This window comes from Equus asinus, chromosome 5 (assembly GCF_041296235.1).
Source record: "Equus asinus isolate D_3611 breed Donkey chromosome 5, EquAss-T2T_v2, whole genome shotgun sequence".
Lineage (NCBI taxonomy): Eukaryota > Metazoa > Chordata > Mammalia > Perissodactyla > Equidae > Equus > Equus asinus.
Window position 1 is genome coordinate 113,534,497 of NC_091794.1, and position 23,239 is coordinate 113,557,735.

Here is a 23,239-nt window from a genome sequence, read left to right on the forward strand (position 1 = left end):
GGCCGCGCGCTCAGCCCCGGGCCGGGCGGTCCCTTTAACTGCGCGGCCCAAGGGGGCGGCGGCGGCGGCGGGGCGCTCGGACGCGGTCGGGCCTCGCGCGCCCTCCCTGCCTGCGTCCCCGGCCGGAGCGGATGGGCGGCCGCGGGCCGCGGGGCGGCAGCCGGGGCGCGAGCGAAGTCGGGGCGGCGGGGCGGGCAGCGCCGGGGCGGCCGGGCGGGGGCGCCGGGGGCCTGGTCGCGGCCGGGCCGGGAGCGGCGGGCGGGCGGGGCGCAGGCCGGCGGCGGGGAGGCACCCGCGTCCGAGCCCCGGGCCGGGCCTGAGCGCCGCGCCATGGCGGAGACCAAGATCATCTATCACATGGACGAGGAGGAGACGCCGTACCTGGTCAAGCTGCCCGTGGCGCCCGAGCGCGTCACGCTGGCCGACTTCAAGAACGTGCTCAGCAACCGGCCCGTGCACGCCTACAAATTCTTCTTCAAGTCCATGGACCAGGACTTCGGGTCAGTGGGCCGCGGGGCCTGGGCGCGGGCATGGGGGCACCTGCCTGCGCCCGGGCAGGGCCTTGGGATCCTGAGTGCCTCGGCGCCCCGGTGTGGTGTATGTCCCGCCAGGCTGTGCCCTGAGCTGCCTGCCCAGCAGCCTGAGAGCTCTGGACGGTGGGCAGAGGAGGGTCTTGGCTTCTCTGTCCACCCTGGGCCGAGTCCTGTGTGCCTGAGTGTATGTGACCTGCGGGTCAAGGTCCGTGGCCCAGGGCAGGGCGACTCCAAAGTCCCACCATGGCACCAGTCAGACTCAGGGTCCTGCTGCCCCCCTTCTGTGCTCAAGGCCTGCCTGGAGGGCTTGTGATTCAGGGGGCCTGAGGTCAGAGGAGTGTCAGAGTGTCCCGGGAAGGGGGCGTGGGGGCAGGGTCCCCTAGGAAGCCTGGAGGAAACCAGGTGATCTGGAGCAGCGGCACAGATCTGTCTGCTGGGGTCTGCAGAAGTTTCCAGAGGCTCAAGACGACCTCCCCTTAGCTCCCTCCTCCTCCTCCACAGTCCTGAGGACAGGGCAGAGGTCAAGGGTCACTGGGGACCATGGGGCATCTTTCCGCCCACCCTTGCCCTGGGGTTGCTGACCGCTGGGCCTCTGTCCCTGCTGAACCACACAGCACTGGGCTTCCTGAGAGCAGCCCAGTCCCTCCGTTGACTCAAGGCAGCCTCTGGCTTAGTGTCCCCCCTTCCGGCCTTAGTGGTGGCCGTCTCAGCTGAGGGGACTCCTCACTTGCACGGGGCTGGGCCTGTGGGACGGTGAGCAGGAGGCTGGCTGTCTGCGCGAGGCCTGACCCAGCAGAGCCTCAGGTAACCTGAGTCCCTGGCTCGGCAATGCTGGGGGGGCCCAGAGGCCTCGTGGGCCTAGCAGGTGTGCCCGGCCACCCTCGGGCAGCCATGTCCTTGTGTGTGGCTGCGTCTCAGGACTTTGACATTGAGGCGTTTCCTGGATTCTGTGGTTTGCACAGGCCCTGGGCAGCGCCAGGTCAGGTCAAGCTGGGGCCACTCTGTGGTTTTCAGGGGGGCCTGAGAGACGTTTGGACAACTGGACTCTCCTGGGCCTGCCACCAGGGAGAGGCAGAGAGAGGAGGGTGTGTCCTTGGCCGCCTCAGAAGGCCGGGCGCCCCCGGCCCTGCCTGGCTGGCCTTCCTGCCAGCTCAGCTCAGGAGCTGCCACCAGGCGGGCTTCTTGGCGTGGGTGTTGTAGGGAGTCTGGTCCGGTCGCCTCCCTTGCCCTCCCTGGGCTGTCTCAGTCTCGACTCCTCTGAGTTCGGGTTGCTTTGGCTGTGAGCATCGGGTGTGTGAAAGGGTGTTTTTGTTTTCAACTTAGTTTATTATTTTAACAAAAATTACCAACATTGCAAGTGCTCCCTGCCACAAACTCAAGCCAGCAGTGTGTGGCCAGATGTGCGCCCAGCCCCACAGGTTGCTGCTCTCGCACCATGCTGTGGCATGCATCTTGAGGGGCCTGCCACCTGCTCCTGTATCTGATAGCCTCTGCGGGCTGCCCGTAAGCTGCAGAAACCCACACCCCACATGCACTCCCAGCAGAGGCTGGGTCTGTTGGATTTGTAGGACCCGTGGGTGCCTTGGCCTAGGAGGTGGGTAGGTAGGCAGATCTGGGTCTTTTTCTTTTTTTTTTTTGAGGAAGATTAGCTCTGAGCTAACTGCTGCCAATCCTCCTCTTTTTGCTGAGGAAGACTGGCCCTGAGCTAACACCCATGCCCATCTTCCTCTACTTTATACGTGGGACGCCTACCACAGCATGGTGTAACAAGCGGTGCCATGTCCGAACCCGGGATCTGAACCGGCGAACCCCAGGCCACCGAAGTAGAATGTGCGCACTTAACTGCTGCGCTACTGGGCTGTCCCAGATTTGGGTCTTGAAGCAGGACTAGGAGTTCTTTTGGTGGTCTAGGCAGGCCTGGGAATGGCTGGGATGGGGGAAGGAACTGGACTGGGTAGGGGGCAGCCACTGAGGCTGGGCTGGCACAGGGGGATGGATTGGGGTGACGCTGGAAGCGCAGTGGGCAGACAGAATGGGGAGGCTCAGCTTACCTCCTCCCCAGACCTCTGGCTAGTGGCCTCAGGGACCTGGGAGAGGACCACTATCAACTGCCTCCTTTCTCCCCTCCCCTGAGATTTCCCTGCAGAGCTCTAAGCTCTGTTTATTCTGTAGAATCATTTGTTCAGTAGAATAAATTCCCTCTGGGACGAGCTGATCAGTCACTCACACTTTAGTGTAAACATGAACTGAAGACTCACCCTGGGTACTAGGGATGTAGCTGGAGATTGGGGGAAGGGAGAGGAGGTCCTGACTTGGCTGGGGCAGTGGCCTCCCCCATGAGAGGGGTGGCCTCAGATTGGGGGCCTCCTACCCCAGCCGCCCATCCCTCTGTGGGATGGGCCCTGAGTTCCTCAAGCCTCTGTTCCTGGCCATAGCTGGCCACCTAGTAAGAGAAGGGGGAGTCTGAGGTGTGGCCATGGCCCACAGGCATCTTTGGCCAAGTGTTGGGGGTCCTGCGTTCACATCCTGCTTTTCTCATGCAGGTCATGGCTATTCTGACCCAGCAAAGCTGGGGAGGTCTCTGGGCCTGTGGCATTTGGGGGGCAGCAGTGCAGGAGGGCCTGGCCTGGCCTCCCGGCTGTGAGGCAGAAGTTGGGGTGTTGTGCCCACAGTCTCCCCACTGCCAGGGCCACCTTGCTGCTTCCAGGCCTGGCCAGATGGGACACTTAGCTCTTCTGCCTGGCAGAGGCCCCAGCTCCTCCATGTCTGGGCCAGGAGCTCCAGTCTCTGAGGCCACCTGCCCGTGGCCCTCAGTGGCATGGTGTGAGGGCTGCGGGGCGGGGCTGGGCACTTGGCCTGGTCCGGACTGGCTGGGTGAGCTCCCACTTTCCCCTCCACAGGTGCCGTCTGGGGTCAGTGCCCCCCGCGGTGTTGGGAGAGTCCAGACAGGTCATCCCCTGGAGCTTGTGGGGGCCTGGAGGACTGGGACCCCCCTCGCCCTGGAGCCTGCAGAGCCTGGGGGGCTCAGGACCACCTATGGACAGGCTGGACGAGGAGTGGCCAGCTCTGGGGTCAGGAGGCCGTGAGGGGACAGGTGAAGGCTCAGTAGGAGCTGAGGACCCCGACTCTTAGGGGCACGCAGGGGACTCTGAGGGCCCAGGGACGGCCCTTCCTCCCCCGTCACACCCAGCGCACTCTGCCAACTTCCTGCTTCGAGGTGGGAGGACGGGGCGATCTGGTGCCTCTGGGGATGCAATTGGGGCCGTCCCACTGGGAAGGGCTGGCCTGTGGCGTGCTGTGGCCTCTGGGAGCCCTGTGGGTCCTCCTGGCCCGTGGCTGCACTTGCTTCAAGGGCCCTGCTCTGAGCAGATTCCTCGCCTGGGCGAGTCTGCGGGGGTGGCGGGCGGGGCTGGGCAGCCACAGTTCTAGGTTAACTGGGATCTTGCTAGGAATTCTGAGGTTAGGAGCGAGATGCCAACGGGGGTGCCCCTAGGAGGCTGCCCCTAAGGCTGGTGGAGACTGCTCATGAGGTCTGCTCTCCCACTCAGCAAGACCCGGCCCAGGAGGTGGCCCCGGGGCTGTTTGGAAGCGTTTCTGTGCTTGGTGGAGGCCTCTCCCACTCCCACCCCCAACCCCACCCCCAACCTTGTCCCTACCCTGGGGCTCCTGGGAGATGGTGCTGACCACCAGTGGGCAGCATCGTACACCCCAAGGAGAGCACCCATGCCATTTGTCCTAGGAGCCCTGGCACCTACCCCTCCCTCTCTAGTGTCCTGGCCTAGCTGAGCTGGGGCCTATGGTGCCCCCAGTGCCCTGACCCCCAGGCGGAAGGCAGAATGCTCTGCCGCGCGGGTTGGAGGACTTGGGCTCCTCAGGCTGAGAAGGCCCAGGGAGGCAGGGCCTGTGAGCCCTGGGAAGGGTGTCCACGCAGGGGTGGGGGTGCAGAGGCCTCGGGCAGCCCTGGGTGATGGGTCATCGAGGCTCTGGCCTGGTGGGCAGCGGGGCTTGGGGAGCTCCTGGGCCCCCAAGCCTGGGTGTCTGCCTCTGGTGGAACCTGGCGGGCCCTGCAGTGGGGGCCAGGGGTGCTCATCTGCCTCCCTGTGAGTGAGTCAAAAAGGGCTGGGCCTTGGGTGTGGCTGGGAGGCTGTTGGCCAGGCCAGTTGGGCTGTGCGGCGGGAACCAGGTCCTTCCCTGGTTTCTGTTGCTGCAGCCACTCGGAGACGGTGCTCTCCGTCCCCTCGGCCCCTGGGAGGGCCTCTGTCTGTCAGCTGCAGTCAGCAGCCCTGGGTCTTCCTGTGGTGACAGCCCCCCACGTGGCCTCCTTAGCCGAGACCTGGGCCGGGTCACAGCCTCTCCTGGAAGCTCAGCTCTGCAGGGCTGTGGCGCATGAATGAGGGCAGCAGACATGGGGTTGGCTCCTCAGTGGGGAGAGGAGGGTCCTGAGAAATGACCCTTTCTGTCCTTTGGGGGCGTTCACCTCATCTGTGCGTATATGGCTGGCCCTGGGAAGTGTCTGGGGGGGCTGCCGCAGGACCCTGGCTGGGTGCCTCCTCCCTCCCAAGCCGGCCCTGTCTCCTCTGTCCACTCTTCCCCGAGATCTGGGGTCCCCTCCTGGTGCATGGGGTGGACCAGGGCCTTGCTCCCTTGGTGGGAGTGTGGGGTCCAACTCCCTGGGGGCCTCCTGCCACCAGCTGCTGCCCAGGACTGGCCAAGTTGAGGCGTCCAGGCCCAGCAGGCCATGAAGCTGCTTCCTGCTGAGTCTCCTGGCTCCCATTTCTCCACTGGGCTCAAGTCCTGGGCATGGAAATCCCACTGTGCTGGGCAGGGCTGGACTCTGGGGGCCGGGCCGTGGGGGCTGCCTCCTGCTGCAGAGCCTGCCCTGCTCCCTGGGCCTCCAGGAGGCCACAGTGTGGGGCATGTCTGGGCCACAGCCACTGCCTGCCCTGCCCCACAGCTTCTCTCCACCAAGCTATGGTGGCTGCTGCCCTCCTCACCCCTTTGAACCTGACACCTAGACTCCCCCGACCTGTTTCCGACCCCAGGCTCATCATTGCCCCGGCTCTCTGTGTTCTGCCTTCTGTAAAGCCCAAGCCCACCTGACTCTGGGCAGCACTAAGACACAGGCCAGTGGGCTGGTTGCTGGGTAGTGGGAGCAGCTAGTGGGACTCGCTGACTTTGGGGGGCTGAGACTTCTCAGTGGGCCCAGCCGGCTCTGTGCCTTTCCAGGTCTTGAGTTGGGCTGCTGCAGCCAGCGGGGAGCTGTTTGTCTCCCTGGCCAAGCAGATGGGCCTGGAGGGTGGTGGCCTGCCTTTGAAGTGGGGGTGTGTATGTGTGTGGGGGGTCTGTGTGCCCTGCCATCTTGACCTGCCTGTGTATCTGGAGTCTGATCTCCCTCACTTCTGTGCTGTGAGCCAGGCCCTGTTCTGGGCAGAGGGGGTTGCAGGGAAGGAGCCAGACAGACCTCACCCTCAGAGACCCACACTCCATGGGGCCACAGACAAGGTAGATGTTATAGGGTGCTATAGGTGGTGCCCCTCCCAGTGCCAGAGGGTTGGGGTCTGGCCCCCCTTGGACCTGGGCCCTGAGAAGTGTCCTCAGGAGGATGATAAGTGTCCCCAGGAAGAGAATGTGCTAGGCAGGGGCATCCACATAGACTGATATCTGGGCATGTGGCACGTGCCCTGGGCAGGGGTGGGGGTGGGGGGGTCTTACCCCTGGAGCCCACTGGTGGGAGCCAGCTCCAGTTTGGGTGGTCTCACAGCCGCGTCTGCCGGCAGGGTGGTGAAGGAGGAGATCTCCGATGATAATGCCAAGCTGCCTTGTTTCAACGGCCGTGTGGTCTCCTGGGTGAGTGTGTGGGACGTTGGCAGAGGCTGCTCAGCCGGGGTAGGGGTGGTCCCTGTGTTGCAGAGGGGAGAGCTGGGCTTGGGCGAGTGGGTGTGGGCAGTGGGTGGGAGGAGGCTGGTCACCTGTGCCCTAGGCGCCCTGCTGGGGGTGGCCTGGAGGCCATGGGAATCCCTGAGCTCTTACTCCCCTCCACAGCTCGTGCTGGCCGAGGGCGCACACTCAGACGCAGGGTCTCAGGGCACTGATGGTCACGCAGACCTGCCCCCGCCTCTTGAGCGGACAGGCGGCATCGGGGACTCCCGGCCCCCCTCCTTCCAGTAAGGACTCTGGGGGGTGCTGAGCCCAGTGGTCCTGAGGGCCTGCTGCCTGCCAGGCCCCTGGTGGGGAGGGGGGGCAGCTGAGCAGGGACCCACGATCAGTAGGAGCTGGTCAGCAGAGGAGGGGCAGAGAGGTGAGGGTTGGGGTTCCACTGGGTGAAGGGAGGTGAGGAGCTGATGGTGTCTGAGGTGCTGTTGGCCCGCCTGCCCCAGCCTACCCTCCTCTTGTTGGCACAGCCCAAATGTGGCCAGCAGCCGTGATGGGATGGACAACGAGACCAGCACAGAGTCCATGGTCAGCCACCGGCGGGAGCGAGTCCGACGCCGGAACCGTGAAGAGGGTAACAAGGCCATACCCCAGACCTCCCTGGGGCCCTGTGGTACACCCCAGGTCCCTGCTGACACTTGGGTACTGCCCTCCACCAGTGGGGTCCCTGGGCAGAGGCCCCAGGCCCCACTGCATGGGACCCCAGTGTCCCCTCAGCACCCCCGTAGAGACCCTACCAGCTCCTTGGTCAACAGTACTCGAGGCCACACAGATTGCCTGAGACCTCCAGTGGACCCCATGGCCAGCTTCCCTCCCTGCTGTCCCTACAGCCACCCGGACCAACGGGCACCTTAGGGGGGACCGGCGGCGGGACCTAGGGCTGCCCCCTGACAGCACGTCCACTGTGCTGAGCAGTGAACTCGAGTCCAGCAGCTTCATCGACTCAGACGAGGATGACAACACAAGCCGGTGCGCAGGCATGCGTGCGCGCATGTGTGTGTGGGTGTGTCATGCACATGAGCATGTATGTGTGTGCCTGTGGGTGTGTTGTGCACATGTGTGTGTGCGTGGACCGTGTGCATGCACGGGTGTTACAGGTGTTTGTGCATGTTTGTGTGGACGTGGGTTGTGTGTATGGGTATGTACGCATGGGTCTGGGTGTGTGTACATAGCTGTGTGTAAATGTGTGTGCATGCCTGTGTGTCTGGCCAAGTGCACTTTGTGCACACATGAGTGTGTGCATGTGCTGGTGGCCATGCTAGCCAACGTGGTGTTTGTATCTCCATGTGTGCCAGAGAATAGCAATCCATATAGGTGTGGGGTTTGTGTGTGTCATGTGTGCACCGTGGGGGTGTGTCTAACCAGGAGCTGAGCCTTCTGAGCAAACCCCATCCAGGCCCTGTGTCTCCTGGGGTCGGCCCCGCCCGACCCTCCTGCCTCCCATCCTGCCCTGACTGCTCAGGCTTCAGTGTCCTCGACAGTGTGAAGGGGGCGGGGGCACCCCGTTCTCTGCCCTCCCTCAGCCCTGCAGCCTCCAGCCTGGCCCCTCACCTACCTGCCCCCTAGGCTGAGCAGCTCCACGGAGCAGAGCACCTCCTCCCGGCTCATCCGGAAGCACAAGCGCCGGCGGCGGAAGCAGCGCATGCGGCAGACGGACCGTGTAGGTGGTGGCCGGTGCGGGGGGTCTGGGCTTCGTGCAGCCCCTGCTCACAGTCCCTCTCCTGGCGCCCCTCCCCAGGCCTCCTCTTTCAGCAGCATCACAGACTCCACTATGTCCCTGAATATCATCACCGTCACGCTCAATATGGGTGAGACCTCAGTGGGGCCACTCAGTGGGGTGGGGGCCACTCAGCAGGGCAGGGGTCCCTGGGCGTGGGGGTCCCTGTGTGCTGGGGTCCCTGGGAGGGGGTCCCTGGGTGGGGTGCCTGCTCATCTCCTGCCCCCTGTAGAGAGGCACCACTTCTTGGGCATCAGCATTGTGGGCCAGAGCAACGACCGGGGCGACGGCGGCATCTACATCGGCTCCATCATGAAGGGCGGGGCTGTGGCCGCCGATGGCCGCATCGAGCCTGGTGACATGCTGCTGCAGGTGCGAGGTTGCAGGGAGCTGCTGGGGGGCCCAGAGGTCAGCACCCCCACCCCACCGTGCTGAACCCCTCATCCCCCAGGTGAATGACGTCAACTTTGAGAACATGAGCAATGACGACGCCGTGCGGATGCTGCGGGAGATCGTGTCCCAGACAGGGTGAGGCATGGGGGATGCGGGTGGGTGGGGGAGCACGTGAGGCCTCACCTGTGTGACCTGCCGCGCCCCACCCCGCAGGCCCATCAGCCTCACGGTGGCTAAGTGCTGGGACCCGACCCCCCGGAGCTACTTCACCATCCCAAGGGGTGAGTGAGCCCACGGGGCTGGTGGGGCTGGGGTCGGGGCGCCAGCCCAGCCTGAAGGGTCTCTCTCCTCTGTGCCCCTGTGCTCTGCTTCTCCCTCACCGTCCATGCGTCTGTCCATTCGTCTGTCTGTCTGCTGCCACGCGGTGGCCACCCAGCTGACCCAGTTCGGCCCATCGACCCAGCCGCCTGGCTGTCCCACACAGCGGCGCTGACTGGAGCCCTGCCCCGCTACGGTACGAGCCCCTGCTCCAGCGCCGTCTCGCGCACCAGCTCCTCCTCACTAACCAGCTCTGTGCCCGGCGCTGCACGTAAGTGGCAGCTCATGAGATCAGGGAATTGAGGCACTGGGGCCACAGGCCAGGCCGAGGTGCCCGCCAGTGCGGTCACACCCGCTGGCCGCCCCAGCCTCCAGTGCTGTGCCAGGTCCACCTGCACGGATGCGGTGCTGACACGCGTGTCTGACCCGGCACCGCCACACGTGTGCACCCTCACGCACACCCTCCCAGTTTGCTGTCTATGTGGCGGGAGTTAAAAGTGCCTGGAGGGGCCAGGCCAGCCCCCAGGGCCCTGCCTGGCCATCCACTGTCTGCTGTGGCAGGGCTGGGGAGAGGCGGGTACACACGTGGCCCCCACCCTGCTTTCCTGCCGCTAACACGACTAACAGCCCTGAGCTGGCAGAGGAGGGCAGTGCAAGAGGCCCGGTCCCCTGTGGGGTCTGGTCTGCATGGGGGTTGCCTCGCCTTGGTTTGGGCCCAAGATCCTGATGAAGCATCTGCAGGAGTAGCAGACGAAGGTCCAGTCCCCGCCACGCCCACCCCCAGACCCTGTGGGGTCCATCGAGCGGTGGGGGCGGACCCCACAGTCACTGGGCTTCAGGGCCTGGGCTCCCCGGCCGCATGCTGCCCAGAGCCAGGGGTGCAGCAGGCGGGGCCTACGGTCCCTCCCGAGCCCGCCCCCTGCCCGTCAGCACTTGCGGCTGAGGAGGGGGCCGTGCCTTGCAGAGCTGGAAGAGGCGCCACTGACCGTGAAGAGTGACATGGGCGCCATCGTTCGGGTCATGCAGCTGCCAGACTCCGGCCTGGAGATCCGCGACCGTATGTGGCTCAAGATCACCATCGCCAACGCCGTCATCGGTGAGTGGTCTGCTCCCTGGCAGTGGGGGCAGGGCAGGGTGGGGCACCCCTGCCATGTGCTGATTCTTCGTGCGGGCAGGGGCGGATGTGGTGGACTGGCTGTACACACACGTGGAGGGCTTCAAGGAGCGGCGGGAGGCGCGGAAGTACGCCAGCAGCATGCTGAAGCGTGGTTTCCTGCGGCACACCGTGAACAAGATCACCTTCTCCGAGCAGTGCTACTACGTCTTCGGGGACCTGTGCAGCAGTGAGTTGGGGGCTGCGGGGCAGGGATGCCCGGAGGGCCTGCCCAGCCCGCTCTCACCCACCCTCCCCTCCTGCCAGATCTCGCGGCCCTGAACCTCAACAGTGGCTCCAGTGGGGCCTCAGAGCAGGACACGCTGGCCCCGCTGCCCCACCCGGCCGCTCCCTGGCCCCTCGGTCAGGGTTACCCCTACCAGTACCCGGGGCCCCCGCCCTGCTTCCCGCCCGCATACCAGGACCCCAGCTTCAGCTACGGCAGCGGCAGTGCTGGGAGTCAGCAGAGTGAAGGTGAGAGCCTGCCCGGCGCCCAGCTCCCTGCGTCCCCACCACCTGGCCCTGCCCAGCGTGCCCGCCCCCCGCCCTGTGTGCTCCTGCCTGCTCTGTGCTTGGCCCGGGTGGGCTTCTTCTGGAAGGGGTGAGTGTTGAGGGGGATGTGGAGAAGGAACCCAGAGGCTTCAGTGGTTGGGGGGGTGGGCCGATGTTCCATCTGTGGCTGAGGCAAGAGGCCAGGAGATGGTGAGGGAGAGGACACAGTAGAGGACAGACGCCTCCCTCCAGTGACGGCAGCCCCGCAGGGAGCCAGAGGTGGACACTTTCACAGACAACTATGTCTCCGTGCTGGGATGTGTGGGGAGCTGAGAGGGAAGGTCGAGGGGCGTCCCTGAGGAGGGGACTTGTTGGGACAGTAGCCTCAGTCTGCCTGAGGGTCTGTGAGGCCAGTGGGTGCATGCCCATAGGGTCTGGGGAGAGGTCAGGCGGCCGGCCCAGCAACCCAGAAGGGATGGAAGAGACAGGAGAGTGGGTTGGAGGGCAGCAGTTCCCGAGGGGAGGCTGTGTTGGCCGCCTGTGACCCTGGGCAGGCCCCACTGGTGGCGGCGTGCCCTGGCAGGTAGGTGTGGTGCCCAGGTCGGGCCTGGTGTGTAACTCGTGCTATCCCTTGCTTTGTGCTGAGCAAGCCTTAGACTGAAGGACTAGCAGAATGGACCCTTGGGGCCGGTAAGCCAGGGTCTTGCCCAGTGTCCCTCATGGCATGTCCCCAGCCAGCTAGCCTTCACAGCACTTCCTGGGAACCCAGGACAGGGGCTGAGCTGAGTAGCTGGCCAGGGCCCCGGGGTCGGATGGAAGGTGGGTCTTTGGGTGGGGAGCCCAGGATGGCTGACCGGAGTGCCAAGCACACAGGCCCTTCTTTGTGCCTTGGTTTCTCAGCTGCAAGACCAGGCCCTTGGTTCAGGCATTGGGGTGAGGCGTGGGGGCATCGAGTTGGCCCTGGAGCATCCCCACCTGCCTGCCACTGTCCCTGCCTCGCCTGCTGCAGCTGCTCTTACTTCTCTGGGTGGGGCAGGCTCTACCCTTGTGTCTGCATGGCTGTCCCCCTCCCACCCCCACCCCATCTCAGGGCCACCAGGTTCTGGCCCTGGTTGCTCTGGCGATGGCCAGTTGTCCTGGAAGAGGCAGGGCCTGACTGACTGTCCTCTCCCCACTTCTCAACCCCAGGAAGCAAAAGCAGTGGGTCCACCCGGAGCGCCGGCGGGAGCAGCCGGCGGGCACTGGGCCGAGAAAAGGAGCACCGGGCGGCTGGAGCTGGGGGCAGCGGCAGCGAGTCGGATCACACAGCGCCAAGTGGGGTGGGTGGCAGTGGCTGGCGGGAGCGTCCGGCTAGCCAGCTCAGCTGTGGCAGCAGCCCACGCAGCCAGGCCTCGGCCGCTGCCCCGGGGCTCCCCCCACTGCACCCCCTGACGAAGGCCTACTCGGTAGTGGGTGGGCCGCCTGGGGGGCCACCTGTTCGGGAGCTGGCTGCTGTCCCCCCAGAGCTGACAGGCAGCCGCCAGTCTTTCCAGAAGGCCATGGGGAACCCCTGTGAGTTCTTCGTTGACATCATGTGACCGAGGAGAGAGTGCCTTCAGCCGGGCCCTGCAGGAGGGCACTGCACCTGGAGCTTGTGTGGGCTTGCCTTAGTGGGGGCCGTCCTGCGTCACGCCAGCCTGTGCTTCCACGCGCACAAGGGGCTGTGCTGTGGGGTTTGGGCCTGGACAGAGGGTGGGAGCAGGCTGGAGGGGAAGGGTTGATGGCAGCCCGAACCACCATGATCTGGCCCCGGCAGCCTGTCCACTTCCGGAAAGAGCAGCTTGTGTCCATGCAGACCCTGGTGGGGACTCCATTGCCTTGTGCTCAGGCGGGTCTGACCTGCTCCCCTTGATGTGCGGCTTAGGGACCCCTATTTGCCCACAGAGCTGCGCACAGGGCCCCAGACCGAGCTAAGAGGTGGCTGCTGGGCCTGGACCCCCTCCTTACCCAGTTTGTGGGCCCTGCCCATCTTGCCCAGGCTCGGGGACACTCTTGGGGGCAGAATCAACCCCCAGGCCCCTGTGTGGCTGCCCAGAGTAGGATCTAATTTATTTATTTATTGCCTGCCTGTGTGCTCTGGAGGAGGTGGCAGCCAAGTCAGCCGTCTCCCTGGACCTGGCTGGAGCAGAGTTTGCATGTCCCCCCACGCCAGGTCTCAGAGCAAATGCTGGGACACAGGTCATGTCTGAAAGTGTATGGGAGGGTCAGCAAAGGGGAGAGATGGGAGAGGGGTGTGTTTCAGCCAGTGGGAGGGGGGACGTGACCCTGAGGGGTGAGGGGCAGGGATGTACACAGCTGCTGCAGGGGCAGGGTCTGGGGGCGAGGGGGCGGCCAGCCCGCCCTTCCTCGCTGTCCTCAGGTGACTGCCCACCCACGCACACTGCTTCCTTCCCGGCATCTCTGGCCTGCACACATCTGCGCTGTAGATCCTGTATCGAGTCAGAAGGTCTGTTCAGATAGTTAATAGAGCTGCTTCTGTGTAAATGCTATTTTAAACACTAAAAAGCATTTAATTTTATGGGACCGACATGTGGCCTGTGTCCTCTCTCCCACCAGGCTGCCTCAGGAGACTGGGCACACGGGTGGTGCAGCCTCCCCAGGGCCTGGCTAAGCGCTGATTCAGCACTGGGCCCAGTGCTGTCCTCGCTGTCCCAGCTTAGCCACAAGGCCCTGTCCCCGGTGCTGGCTCCCCCAAAGTCCTGGCAGGCTGTCTTCTGTCCGTGGTGCTGGCTCCTGGCTCCTTGGCTCCAGGGGTCCTGGTGGCTGGTGCTGGCCTTGGTGCTGACCCCCACCACTACCCTTCCTGGGCTCTGTCCACGGTGCTGGTGGCGGGCTGAGCCCATTCTACCTACTCAGCCAGGCCAGGAAGAAAAGGAAACTGGGAGCTCCCCTCCCCGCTGAGCAGACCTCTGTCCTGCAGTGGAGTGCACGGTCAGGCATGCACCCCTGCAGAGGGGTCCGGGCAGCCCCAGCCTACCCACCAAGCTCCCATTTCTGTGATGCTTGGAGTGGGTGCTGGGTGGGGGCCCCAGGCTGGCCCCAGGCTGGCCCCAGCCAGACAAGTGATGCCCAGCTTGGCCTTCAAGTGGTCTGGTGGGGCTTTCTGAGCTTTCAGCATGGGCTGCAGGGGCTTGAGGAGTCCTCCATGGGCCTGTTTCTGAAATAGTGGGGCTGGGTCACTTGGCTAGGGCTTGGCCTGGATGGGGACAGAGCCTGACTCTGAGGTCCCAGGAGATGGGATCCCACGGGGCTGAGGCCCCTGGTGCAGTGTCAGCAGCCAGCCTGAGGTCAGAATCTAGAGCTGGGAGTCTCAGCAGAGGCGGGCCACAGTTTGCAGATTGCTGTATGGGGACTTGGTTTGGGGGCATCTTAGCTAGGTCTGGGTTCACTGGGATGAGGTCACCAGGTTGGGAGTCACTTATTTTTGCCCTGAGTCTCCTCCCCACCCGCACTGCCACCCCATCCTGTGGCATCACCCGGACCCTCTCCCAGGAAGAACTCGGGGGTGTTGAGCTCCGGCCGCCATAGCAGCAGGTAGCACTTGGGCAGGTGGAATGTGGCCAGGATGCCCAGGGCACAGAGGAGGATGGTGCCCATCTGCACGGCGGGCTGGTAGGCCACGTGCATGTTGGCAAAGAGGGGCACAAAGGAGATCCACGTGAGCAAGTAGGCCAGCATAGCGAAGGTGAGGCCACGGGCACTGTTGTAGCGGCCGGGCTGGCTCTGCACCAGGAAGGTGCCCAGGAAGCAGAGGAAGGCCAGCACAGCGTTGGTGATATGCACCAGGCCAAAGCTGACCCAGGAGTGCACGCGGCAGTGCACCAGTGCCTCCGTGGGCAGCACCTGCCAGTCTGTCACCACCTCTGGTGGGAAGACCACCAGGTACCAGGTACATAGTGCTGCCTCAGCCAGCATGGGGAGGAGCACCACCAGCCAGGCCCAGGGCCCCCGAAGGCGGCCATGCAGCCAATCCGCCCAGCTCGTCGGCAGCTCTGACTTCACAAAGATCTCGGCCGCCTGCAGGAAGAGTGTGCTCAGGCAGCCAGTGAGCGGGAGGTGGAGCAACAGCAGCTGGGCCAGGCAGCTGGTGGGGCTGGGCCGGCCGGGGAACAGGAGGACGCCGAGGCAGACGAGGCTCAGGCAGGCCAGGCCAAAGCAGGCCCGTGGCCCACCCGAGGCTCGAACTAGCGGGCTGTCCCTGTGCTGGACGAAGAGCCCCAGGGCCGTCAGGGCCAGGCTGAGAGCCAGGCCCAGCAGCACGAGCAGCGCCAGCACGGCTGGCTCCCCCCACGCCAGGAACTTGGGCCTGCGGGGGAAGCAGTGTGTGCTCCGATCAGGGGACCACTGGTCCTGGTCACACGGGGTGCAGAGGAGGTCATCTGTGGTGTGGGAGGAGAGAACAGACACTGAGAGGCATGGGCTCCCCTCTGGCCTCAGAGTTGGCTTAAGAAGTGGAACCGCCTCTGAGCCGTGTGCTCCTGACCCTGTGGGTCCCCTCTCCCACTCCTGCCCCAGCTTGTGCAGGCCCGCTGGGAGGGTGGCTCACCTGGGAGGGTGGCTCACCTGGCTTGTGCCGGTAGCTGCCCGCTTTGCAGTCCACACAGTCGTAGCAGCAGGAGTGGAAGCCCTTCACACGGCGCACCTGGCCCTCCTCGCACTCCCGCGAGCACTGGGATACGGGCTCCTGGCATGGGGGCCTCAGGGCTTAGGCTCGGCTCCGCTGAGGGCACCTGCCTGAGACCTGGGGACAGCCTTCTGCTGCCCCCTAGGTGAGGCCAGAGCTCGCTCCTGGCTTTGGGGGAGCTGCTGTGCGGCTGGAGACACAGCCTGGTGCTCACCTTGTTTCCTGGCGTGTGCCAGCACATCCGGGAGTGCTGGAGCTGCAGGCGGCCACTGAAGGTGCCCACAGTGCGCAACTCGGGCACCGGGCCCCGCCACACCCACAGCTTCAGGTCATAGTCCATGTCTACGTTCCCCGTGGTGTCAAACCGCAGCACCTTGCCACGCGCTCGGAAGGTCATGTTGTACATGCTGTCCAGGAGCTGGCAGGCAGGTGGGAGCAGATGGGACAGGCTGGACCAGGAACTGCCTCCAGCCCAGAACCCCCCACTGCCATCCCTTCTCCTCAGGGGTGCCCAGTGGCCCAGGGCAGGTGCAGGGACCTGCACAGCTCCCATGCCCTCACCTGCCAGGGCTGCACAGGCTCCTTGGGCGTGGAGCAGCCCGAGGCATTGCAGAGCAGCGTTTTGTGGAGGGCCTGGGCCACGCCATATACAGCTGCATAGGCGGCAAAGGTCCGGTGGTGCAGCAGCGTGGTGGACACATTCTCCAGTGTGATGTGGTCACACTGGGGGCAGCGCGGCCCCACCACGTGCCCCTCCAGGGGTGGGTGCTTGGTGTTCAGTGAGGCACAGAAGGCAGGGTCAGCGGCTAGGGCCAGGCGGGTCTGCACGTATGACGAGAAGTCAGGCATCAGGGCACCCTGGTGCAGGAAGCCGAGCACGGTGCCCACCTGGGCCATGCCAGGCAGCGTCATGACCAGTTCTGAGGTTAGCCAGGCCTCACTGGCCACCCACACCTTGGGCAAGAGCCCCCAGCGGATGCTGAGGCTGAAGAGGGTGCGGGCGGCAAGGGTGGAGGAGAACAGCACCACCACCTGCACGCTGCTCTGGTTCACCTGGTGCAGCAGGCTGTGCACAGAGCCCAGCTTCCGGCTGTCAGTGCCGAGCAGGGGCACCAGGCCCTCATGTGCGATGCAGATGCCCTGCATGTTGGCCAAGCCAGAGAAGAGGCTTAGGCCCTGCCGGCCATACTCGTCGTCACTGCCCACGGCAGCCACCCAGTTCCAGTGGAACTCCTGCAGCAGCTCCACCATGGCCGCCGCCTGCACGCGGTCGCTGGGCACTGTGCGGAAGAAGGACGGGAACTCCTCCCGGTTGCTCAGCCGTTCTGCGCTGGCGCCGTAGCTGATCTGCAGTGGCCAGGAGGCACCTCCTGATGAAGGGGCTCCCGTGGGAAGGGTGGTGGGGGTGGGGGACAGGAGAGGTGGGGGCGCACCTGAGGCATGAGGAAGAAGCTGAAGAACTTGCTGGTGACAAGGGCGAGCTCAGACGAGTGGGGCCCGATGACGGCCAGCACACGGGGCTGGTACTGTGTGTAGTCGCAGTAGGCGGCGATGTTGCTGCTGCCCGCCTTGGCCATGAACAGGAGGCTGGGCTTCATGGCAATTATGGGCTCTGAGCACGTGTCGAAGAAGTCATAGCCCAGGCGCAGCCCAGGCAGTAGGCTGGACCCATTGTTGATCTCCTCCACGGCCATCTGCACCGCCAGCGCCCAGAGCAGGCCGAGGGACGAGAACCTGGGGCCACGCAGAGCTGCAGGTGGCCGACAACCTTGACCCCACTCAGGGGGACACCAGACCTGAGCCACCCCAAGCCTGGCCACCCCTGCCCCCAACCCCTGTCCTCCCTACCTGGTGCACACGGTGGCATTGGGCTGTGTCCTGTTGCTGAGACCAGCACCCTCAGCCAAGCCAACGGGGAAGAGCCCACCCAGCACGTAGTCCCCTGACATCCTGAACTGCTGGGTCAGGCACAATGGGGCACCTGCCCTGAGGCCCAGGAGAGCCAAGAGGCCCAGGAGAGCCCGGCCTGGCATGGCAGGTGGCAGCTTCTGGCAGGGATGGCAAGTGGGCAAATCGGGCAGGCCCCAGATATGGTGAGTTGGGGTGGGGTGGGGCAGGATTTGTTTAGCAAAAACCTCGCCTGTCTTCACCTGCCAGCCCGGGGCCCCTGGGGCCATCCTTGCTCTCCTGGGCCCCACAGGTTTGCACATGTCGGATGCTGTTATCCTGATTGACACCACCAGGCTCTGCGGCTGACAGTGACCTGAGAAGGCAGGCTCTGACCTGGCACTGACCATGACCTTGTTACCTGCCTGTACCCAAGCCCTCAGCACCCACCCCACTCCTGGAGGGGAGGAGGAACACCCACAACGTCTCTGCCAGAGGGTCCTGGGGTCTCCAGCTGCCTGTGGGCGGGGCTTGGAGGTGACAGTGCCCCGGGGAGTAGGCACAGAAACACCTTCTCTCTCCAGCCCTGGGAAGGCACTGTCAGCAGCTGGGAACATTGCACAGGTGACTCTATCTGCAAGCCCAGGGGGCAGTCTGAGGACAGCCCTGCAGACCAACCAGGAGGCCCGCAGACCGTTGGCCAGCCTGGCCTCCAGCCTGCGGCTGGGGTACGGGATGTGGCCTCTCAGCCTGCGTGGGAACAGTGCACCTTGAGGGACTGGACCATTCCTCCACTGGGGTCTGAGGCCTGGAAGCTTTGGAAGCCCTTGGGTTGGCTGCATACCAGGCCTGGGCACTCCATGGTGGCAGGTGCTCCCCCCGACCCAGGGGACAGGGCTCACAGCTGGGCCTGCAGGAGGGTGCATGCAAAAGAGAGGAAAGGCCGTAAACAAATAGGCTGCCACAGCTGGGTCAGCACCAAGTGTGCAGGGGCCCTGGTGGGTGGGATGGTAGATCCTACTTAGCCTCTGGGTGCCCAGGGACCAGCCTTCCCTGGCCTGGCCTGGGGGCCTTTGACACTAGGCTTGGAGGTAGAGGAGCTATACCCAGAGGAGCCGGGGAGACCAGCAATGTTTCAGGGGTGGGGCAGAGCAGGGGCTCTGGGCTTACAGAAAAGGTGGTCTAGGGACCTGATCTTTGCCTGACCCTGCTGCCCTGTGGGGAGGGCCCACGTTGCACAGCACTCAGGACATGCACACGCATGTGCACAACACATGTGCACTGCACCTGCACGTCTTCAGGCACACACACACACATAAGTGCAGCCCTTGCTCTCTGGCCCGGGTGGACTCCAGGGTATCTTCCCAGGCCAGTCGCTGATTGTCACGGCCTCTGCTAGTGCTGCACGGGGCTGTGGCGCCTGCTGGGTGTGGGGCAGGCTGGGCGGCGTGCAGCAGCAGCCTGTGGTGGCCCAGCATCGGATGCTGCTATTTGGGTCCAACATTAGGTGGAGTGCCTGAGAGGACTCTGCCTGGCATGTGTCCTCTTCTTATCTGGGCCCATCATGACAAAGAGCAGTCCCTGCTCCACTGGCTGCAGCCCAGGCAGGTCTGTCTTCTCCCTATAGTGTGTGGCTGGCCTCAGACCTGCGCTTTCAACCCAGCCCTGTGGGTGGAGCCATGCCTGTTTTCTCACTGTAAAGAGGAGTCATAGTGTGGACCTCGGCAGGGGTTGGGAGGACCAAGCTAAAGCCTGCACAGGGCAGGCAGGCAGCACCCCCTACCCACACTGGCTGGGTCATGCCTCACATCCCCATGGTTGGCACTGCCCTGCGAGTCTCAGTAGGCAGGTGCCTAAGACACCCAGTCCCTGTCCTGGAGCACAGACCCTGGCTCTGTAAAGTGTGATTTATTTATGCTGGAAAAGCTACCACCAGTGGTACATGTCCTGAGGTCCCCACGAGCTCACAATCATGCACAACTTCTGTACAGTGGGCACCGTCCCCATGGCACCCAAGGTCCTGGGCTCACAGTGAAGAGTCAGTGGGAGAGGCCAGGCCCTCGAGCACTGGGTGATGGCCGGGCTGGGTGTGGCTGTCTGCCAGCCTGTCAGCTAGGCAGAGGGGTCCAGGCCCTCTCCCGGTGCCATGCCATCCTGGGTCTCCTGAGCTCTGTGGGGAGGGGCAGCAAAGGGCAAGAAGAGGGAACACAGCACTTAGCTGGACACTGGGACGGGGAGAGGTCGGCATTGGCCCAGAGGAGACATGGGCTCCTGGTGGCTTCAGGTCTGTGCTGTGCAGACTCACAAGCAGCTGCCTGGGGAGCTCTGGCCATGGCGTGGCTGCAGGAGGCAGCTGATGTGTGTGGCGCTATAGAGGCAGAGAGGCCTTCGCTTGGGGCTTCAGCTCCCGGGTCTCACTGCTAAGGACATGTGGGCCCCTGGCTACGGCCAGGCAAGGGGCAGGGAGGGAGCCCACAATGCCAACTGATGCCCAGGGATTCTCTCCCTGCCCTAGGGACAGCCAGCCCAGTGTGGAGGGGCCTGGAGCAGCCTGCCTAGGCCCAGACACTGCATCCGGGCCTGGGAGGGACACGTACCAGCATTGTTGGCTGGCAACCAGGACAGAGTCTATGTATTCCAGTGACCTCATCCCACTTCACAGACTTGACTCACAGGTAGGGGCAGTTTCTCGGGCCTCTGCACGCACACTGATCCTGCCTCCGCCCTCCCTGCCCTTCGCACTTCACCACTGGGTGAGGCCTGTCTGGACACACATGTCACCTGGCTGAGGGTAAAGCTGAGATGCTCTTGGGCAGAGTGAAAGGACAGGCATGGGACAGACAGCCAGCGCCTGCCTCCTCTGACCCAAGGGGCCACGCTGGGCCTGTGCCTCCCCACAAGCTCAGTTCACAAGGAAAGAGTGGTTTTCCCATTCCTGGGGAACCCAGAGAGCTCCATGGTGGGACTGAGGGGCCCTGGCTGCCCCAGCCCAGCTCTGGAGAAGGGGAAGCCCGCCCTGCCCGGGCCCGCTAGCCCCTAGGGCAGGTCCAGCAGAGCGTGCTCGGCGTAGAGCTTCTGGGAGATGTTGTATACGTGCTCAATGAAGGGCAGGGCCTCCCCCAGCATCTCCACAGCCTGCTCGGGGGACCCCACGTTCATGGCTTCTAGGAAGACCTTGCGTGTGGGCAGCGTGCAGAAGGCCACAGTGACAGCCCGGCGGATGATCCAGGGGTGGTAAGCAGCCAGCGAGGCATTGTAGGAGTCGGTGCAGAGCGTGGCAGTGCGCGCGTCCTCAGGGCTGGTGCGCAGACTTTCCAGGAAAAGCTGTAGCCAGCGCAGAGCGCGGTGCAGCCGGAGCATTGTCCGGCAGCCTGAGTCGGGGTGGCGCGAGCGCCGGTCCAGGTCCACCAGCTGGTTGCCCATCTCGTAGGCTACCATAGACTGTAGGCTTCTGTAGTGCTCCCGCTGTGGGCTGCTGCACAGGCGCTCCATGATCTGTAGCTTCATCACAACATCCTTGGAGACAAACGAGAAGATGCTGCCCAGACTGTTCAGGAACCTACGAGAAGGGAAGCAGGAACTCAACCTGGGGTGTAAGGAAGACCGCCCCTGCCTCCTGGGGCACATGTCCACCTGGGGGCAGAGGCAGGAAGGCTTGGTGCTGCCTGCCAGGCAGCAACTGAGAACAGCTGACTGACAGTGGGCAGACACATGCCTCGTGCATGCACGTGCAGGTCCTACACACGGGAAGTATGGCCGGGAAAGCCCCACCTTTGGGCTAGCCCCAAAGGGCAGTGGCCCTTTGCACGCACCTGACCAGCCCCCTCCAGCCTTCAAGGTAGCAGTCCAGCAGCACCTCTTCCTTCTCGTTGAGACATTGCTTGAAACCGACTAGGACGACTTTCAGATTGAAGTCTGACTCTGAGTCATCCATTTTTCTATACGAACTGAAACACAAAGGAAGCCAAGCTGGTGGGCTTTCTCACTGTGAGTCTGCTCACTCCTTAGATTGTTATTTCGAGGGCATGGGCAGGAGCCATTGCAAGGAAACAGCTCACAGTGAGTTGCATCCCAAGGTGGGCTCCCTCCTCCCCAGGAGCTCCCCTTGCTCTGCTTGGGTTACACAGTCTGACACATCAACCTGACCCCGCATACCCTTTGCCCAGAACACCCACAGATCTTAGCAAGGCCTATCCTTGTCATTCATGCATTGCGAAACCACTCTGCTGTATCTTGCTTGCAACATCTCCACTTATGCTGTTGTCTGTCTCTCTTACTAGAGTGTGTCTGTTCTCACTGCTTGGAAAATATTTGCTGGGTCCCTGCCCAGAGCCAGGCACTCAGGTGCACCGTGAGTGAAACAAACAGCCCTGCCTTGTCAGGTTGACATTCTACCATGGGGGGGGGGGGGGGGCGGTGTCAGACAATAACAAAGACAGGAAATTCCGGCACGGTAGGTAAAAGAAGGTAAATACTATGGACAAAAAAGACCATGACTGAGAACAGAGGGAGGGTAGTGGGGTCATCTGCACCCTTCCCCAGTCACTGCCGCATCCCAAAAGCCAGAGCAGAGGCTGCAGGGTCAGCATTTGCTGGACAGATGGATAGACACCAATCTTTTCACTCCTACTGAAACTGTACACGTCCCACACAGAAGGGTGGTCAGGCCAAAGGTCTTTCCACACTCTGAAGTCATCCACTGGTCCTCCCTCAGCCGCAGAGAACCTTCTGGAAGTGCTCCAGGCCAGAGTCCTACTCTGGATTCTACTCGCATTCATACAGTCACTCCACAAACATCCAAGCACCCACATGTTGAGTGGGTGCTGCGGGGCACTCCAGCCCCTGCCTCCCTGAGCACCCAGGACCGGCATCACAGTGCAGCTCTGATGGACCTAGGGGACTCAGCATCCAGGATGAGCTCTTACCCTGCTGGGCCTGGGGGTGACTGTGCCTTCCATGCTTGGAGCCCTGTGGGGCACCTGGCAAGTGGGGGAGGCTGCCCAAGCTGTGGCAGGAGCCCCAGCCAGGAGCAGGACACCTGGTCCTATGCAGCTTCTGCCATCCACTCCATGGGCAAGTCACTCACTGTCCTAAGGCTCGGTCCTTCATCTCTGGGGAAAATGGACCAGCACACCCTGCCCTGCCCACTGCCCAGCCTGCCAGGAGTGTCTGATGAGGTCTGGCAGGTGCTGAGGCCCTGTGGATCCCACAGATTGGGCTGCATCCTGGCATCAGGCAGAGCCCCCAGAGGGAGCTCATCCTGTCTTCAGGTGAGTGGGACAGCTGCACCAGGCCTCAGGAGGATGGCGCTCTGGAGACTTCTGGCACATGCCTCAGTTCTCTGCCCACTGAGAAGATAGTCTCTGAAGCCCTCAGGGCTACCTTCCTGGCCACTAAGCAACCTGTAGGCCTGGACTTCCTGCCCAGAACCTGAGCCAGCAGTCAACAGGAGGTGCCAGGAGCCTTTCAGAGCTTGGAAACAACAGGAAGGGCAGTGGCTGTGTGGCTGGGGGCGGGCAACTGGCCAGCTCTGGGAAGGTGATGCAGGGCACCGCCAAGGCTCTCCCAGGGGCAGCCCACGGTCCCAAGGTCAGGGCTCGGCGGGAGAGTGGCCTGAGCATCCCAACCCTGTGGGTGACAGCGGCCTGGAGGTCTCGAAAAGAAAGGGGTTCCCAGCCCGGTACCCCAGGATCAGAGGGTGGGAGCGGGGCCCTGTCCGGGAAGTCTTTCAACTCTTCTAGGAAGGGGGTTCCGGGTGGCACCGGGCTGGGGTCCAGGACTCAGGGAGGGTGGGGCCCTGGTCCTGGGCGGGTCCTGCTCCAGCTGCAGGCCCCGGGACGGGGCAGAGGCCCGCGGGCCGGGCCAGCGTGGGAGCCAGGTCTTCGGCCGCTCCACCCTCCCGCCCTGGGGTCCCACGCCCGGCCCCTCGGATATGCCCAAGCCCCCCCGGCAGATTCGGTTGCGCTCGGTTCCCCCGCCGCCAGCCCGAGTTTACCTGCCCTGCCACCGCCGCCGCAGCCGCCGTTGTTGGACCCGCCGCCCTGCCCCCAGCCACCGCCCCGCCGCCCGGGATTGGTTGTCGGCCGTCCAATCAGAAGGCCCGGAGCGTGGGCGCACGTTTCCGGCGGGCGCACCGGAAGCCGGCGCGCCGG

The 23,239-nt window shown here is 64.0% G+C and overlaps 3 protein-coding genes across 6 annotated transcripts; 1 reads left to right on the top strand and 2 right to left on the bottom strand.

Annotated features, from left to right (window-relative positions):
- The first annotated feature begins 210 nt into the window (after positions 1–210).
- On the top strand, positions 211–13,094 carry DVL1 (dishevelled segment polarity protein 1). Of its 4 annotated transcripts, none has more exons than XM_070511351.1 (16): positions 211–500; positions 6,311–6,380; positions 6,576–6,697; positions 6,935–7,038; positions 7,295–7,433; positions 8,031–8,124; positions 8,203–8,272; positions 8,414–8,553; positions 8,633–8,709; positions 8,788–8,855; positions 9,011–9,163; positions 9,857–9,988; positions 10,068–10,235; positions 10,313–10,519; positions 11,188–11,227; positions 11,726–13,094. In XM_070511351.1, the coding sequence occupies exons 1-15, from the start codon at positions 331–333 to the stop codon at positions 11,196–11,198; spliced, it is 1,725 nt and encodes a 574-aa protein (XP_070367452.1). In that variant the 5' UTR covers positions 211–330; the 3' UTR covers positions 11,199–11,227; positions 11,726–13,094. The 4 variants fall into 4 exon arrangements, with proteins under 4 accessions (XP_070367452.1, XP_070367450.1, XP_070367453.1 ...); XM_070511352.1 differs by having other exon boundaries at positions 213–500; positions 9,011–9,088; XM_070511349.1 differs by lacking the exon at positions 11,188–11,227 and having other exon boundaries at positions 212–500.
- TAS1R3 (taste 1 receptor member 3) lies at positions 13,062–18,159 on the bottom strand. Its single transcript, XM_014863171.3, has 6 exons — positions 17,049–18,159; positions 16,634–16,934; positions 15,762–16,547; positions 15,415–15,618; positions 15,140–15,260; positions 13,062–14,955 (listed from the first exon to the last, which is right to left on the bottom strand). The coding sequence occupies exons 1-6, from the start codon at positions 18,011–18,013 to the stop codon at positions 13,991–13,993; spliced, it is 3,342 nt and encodes a 1,113-aa protein (XP_014718657.2). The 5' UTR covers positions 18,014–18,159; the 3' UTR covers positions 13,062–13,990.
- Positions 18,160–19,421: 1,262 nt separating this feature from the next.
- On the bottom strand, positions 19,422–23,212 carry CPTP (ceramide-1-phosphate transfer protein). The gene is made up of 3 exons (XM_044769437.2): positions 23,083–23,212; positions 20,900–21,034; positions 19,422–20,646 (listed from the first exon to the last, which is right to left on the bottom strand). The coding sequence occupies exons 2-3, from the start codon at positions 21,019–21,021 to the stop codon at positions 20,124–20,126; spliced, it is 645 nt and encodes a 214-aa protein (XP_044625372.1). The 5' UTR covers positions 21,022–21,034; positions 23,083–23,212; the 3' UTR covers positions 19,422–20,123.
- Positions 23,213–23,239: the final 27 nt, after the last annotated feature.

Coding starts and splice junctions, on each gene's coding strand:
- CPTP (XM_044769437.2), bottom strand. CDS start 21,021: ATGGATGACTCAGAGTCAGACTTCAATCTGAAAGTCGTCCTAGTCGGT. Junction 20,647..20,899: donor GGCTGGAGGGGGCTGGTCAG/GTGCGTGCAAAG, acceptor CCCTTCTCGTAG/GTTCCTGAACAGTCTGGGCA.
- DVL1 (XM_070511349.1), top strand. CDS start 331: ATGGCGGAGACCAAGATCATCTATCACATGGACGAGGAGGAGACGCCG. Junction 7,039..7,294: donor ACGCCGGAACCGTGAAGAGG/GTAACAAGGCCA, acceptor CTGTCCCTACAG/CCACCCGGACCAACGGGCAC. Junction 8,856..9,010: donor CTACTTCACCATCCCAAGGG/GTGAGTGAGCCC, acceptor GTGGCCACCCAG/CTGACCCAGTTCGGCCCATC.
- TAS1R3 (XM_014863171.3), bottom strand. CDS start 18,013: ATGCACCCTCCTGCAGGCCCAGCTGTGAGCCCTGTCCCCTGGGTCGGG. Junction 16,548..16,633: donor GCTTCTTCCTCATGCCTCAG/GTGCGCCCCCAC, acceptor TGGCCACTGCAG/ATCAGCTACGGCGCCAGCGC. Junction 14,956..15,139: donor CAGCTACCGGCACAAGCCAG/GTGAGCCACCCT, acceptor CCCACACCACAG/ATGACCTCCTCTGCACCCCG.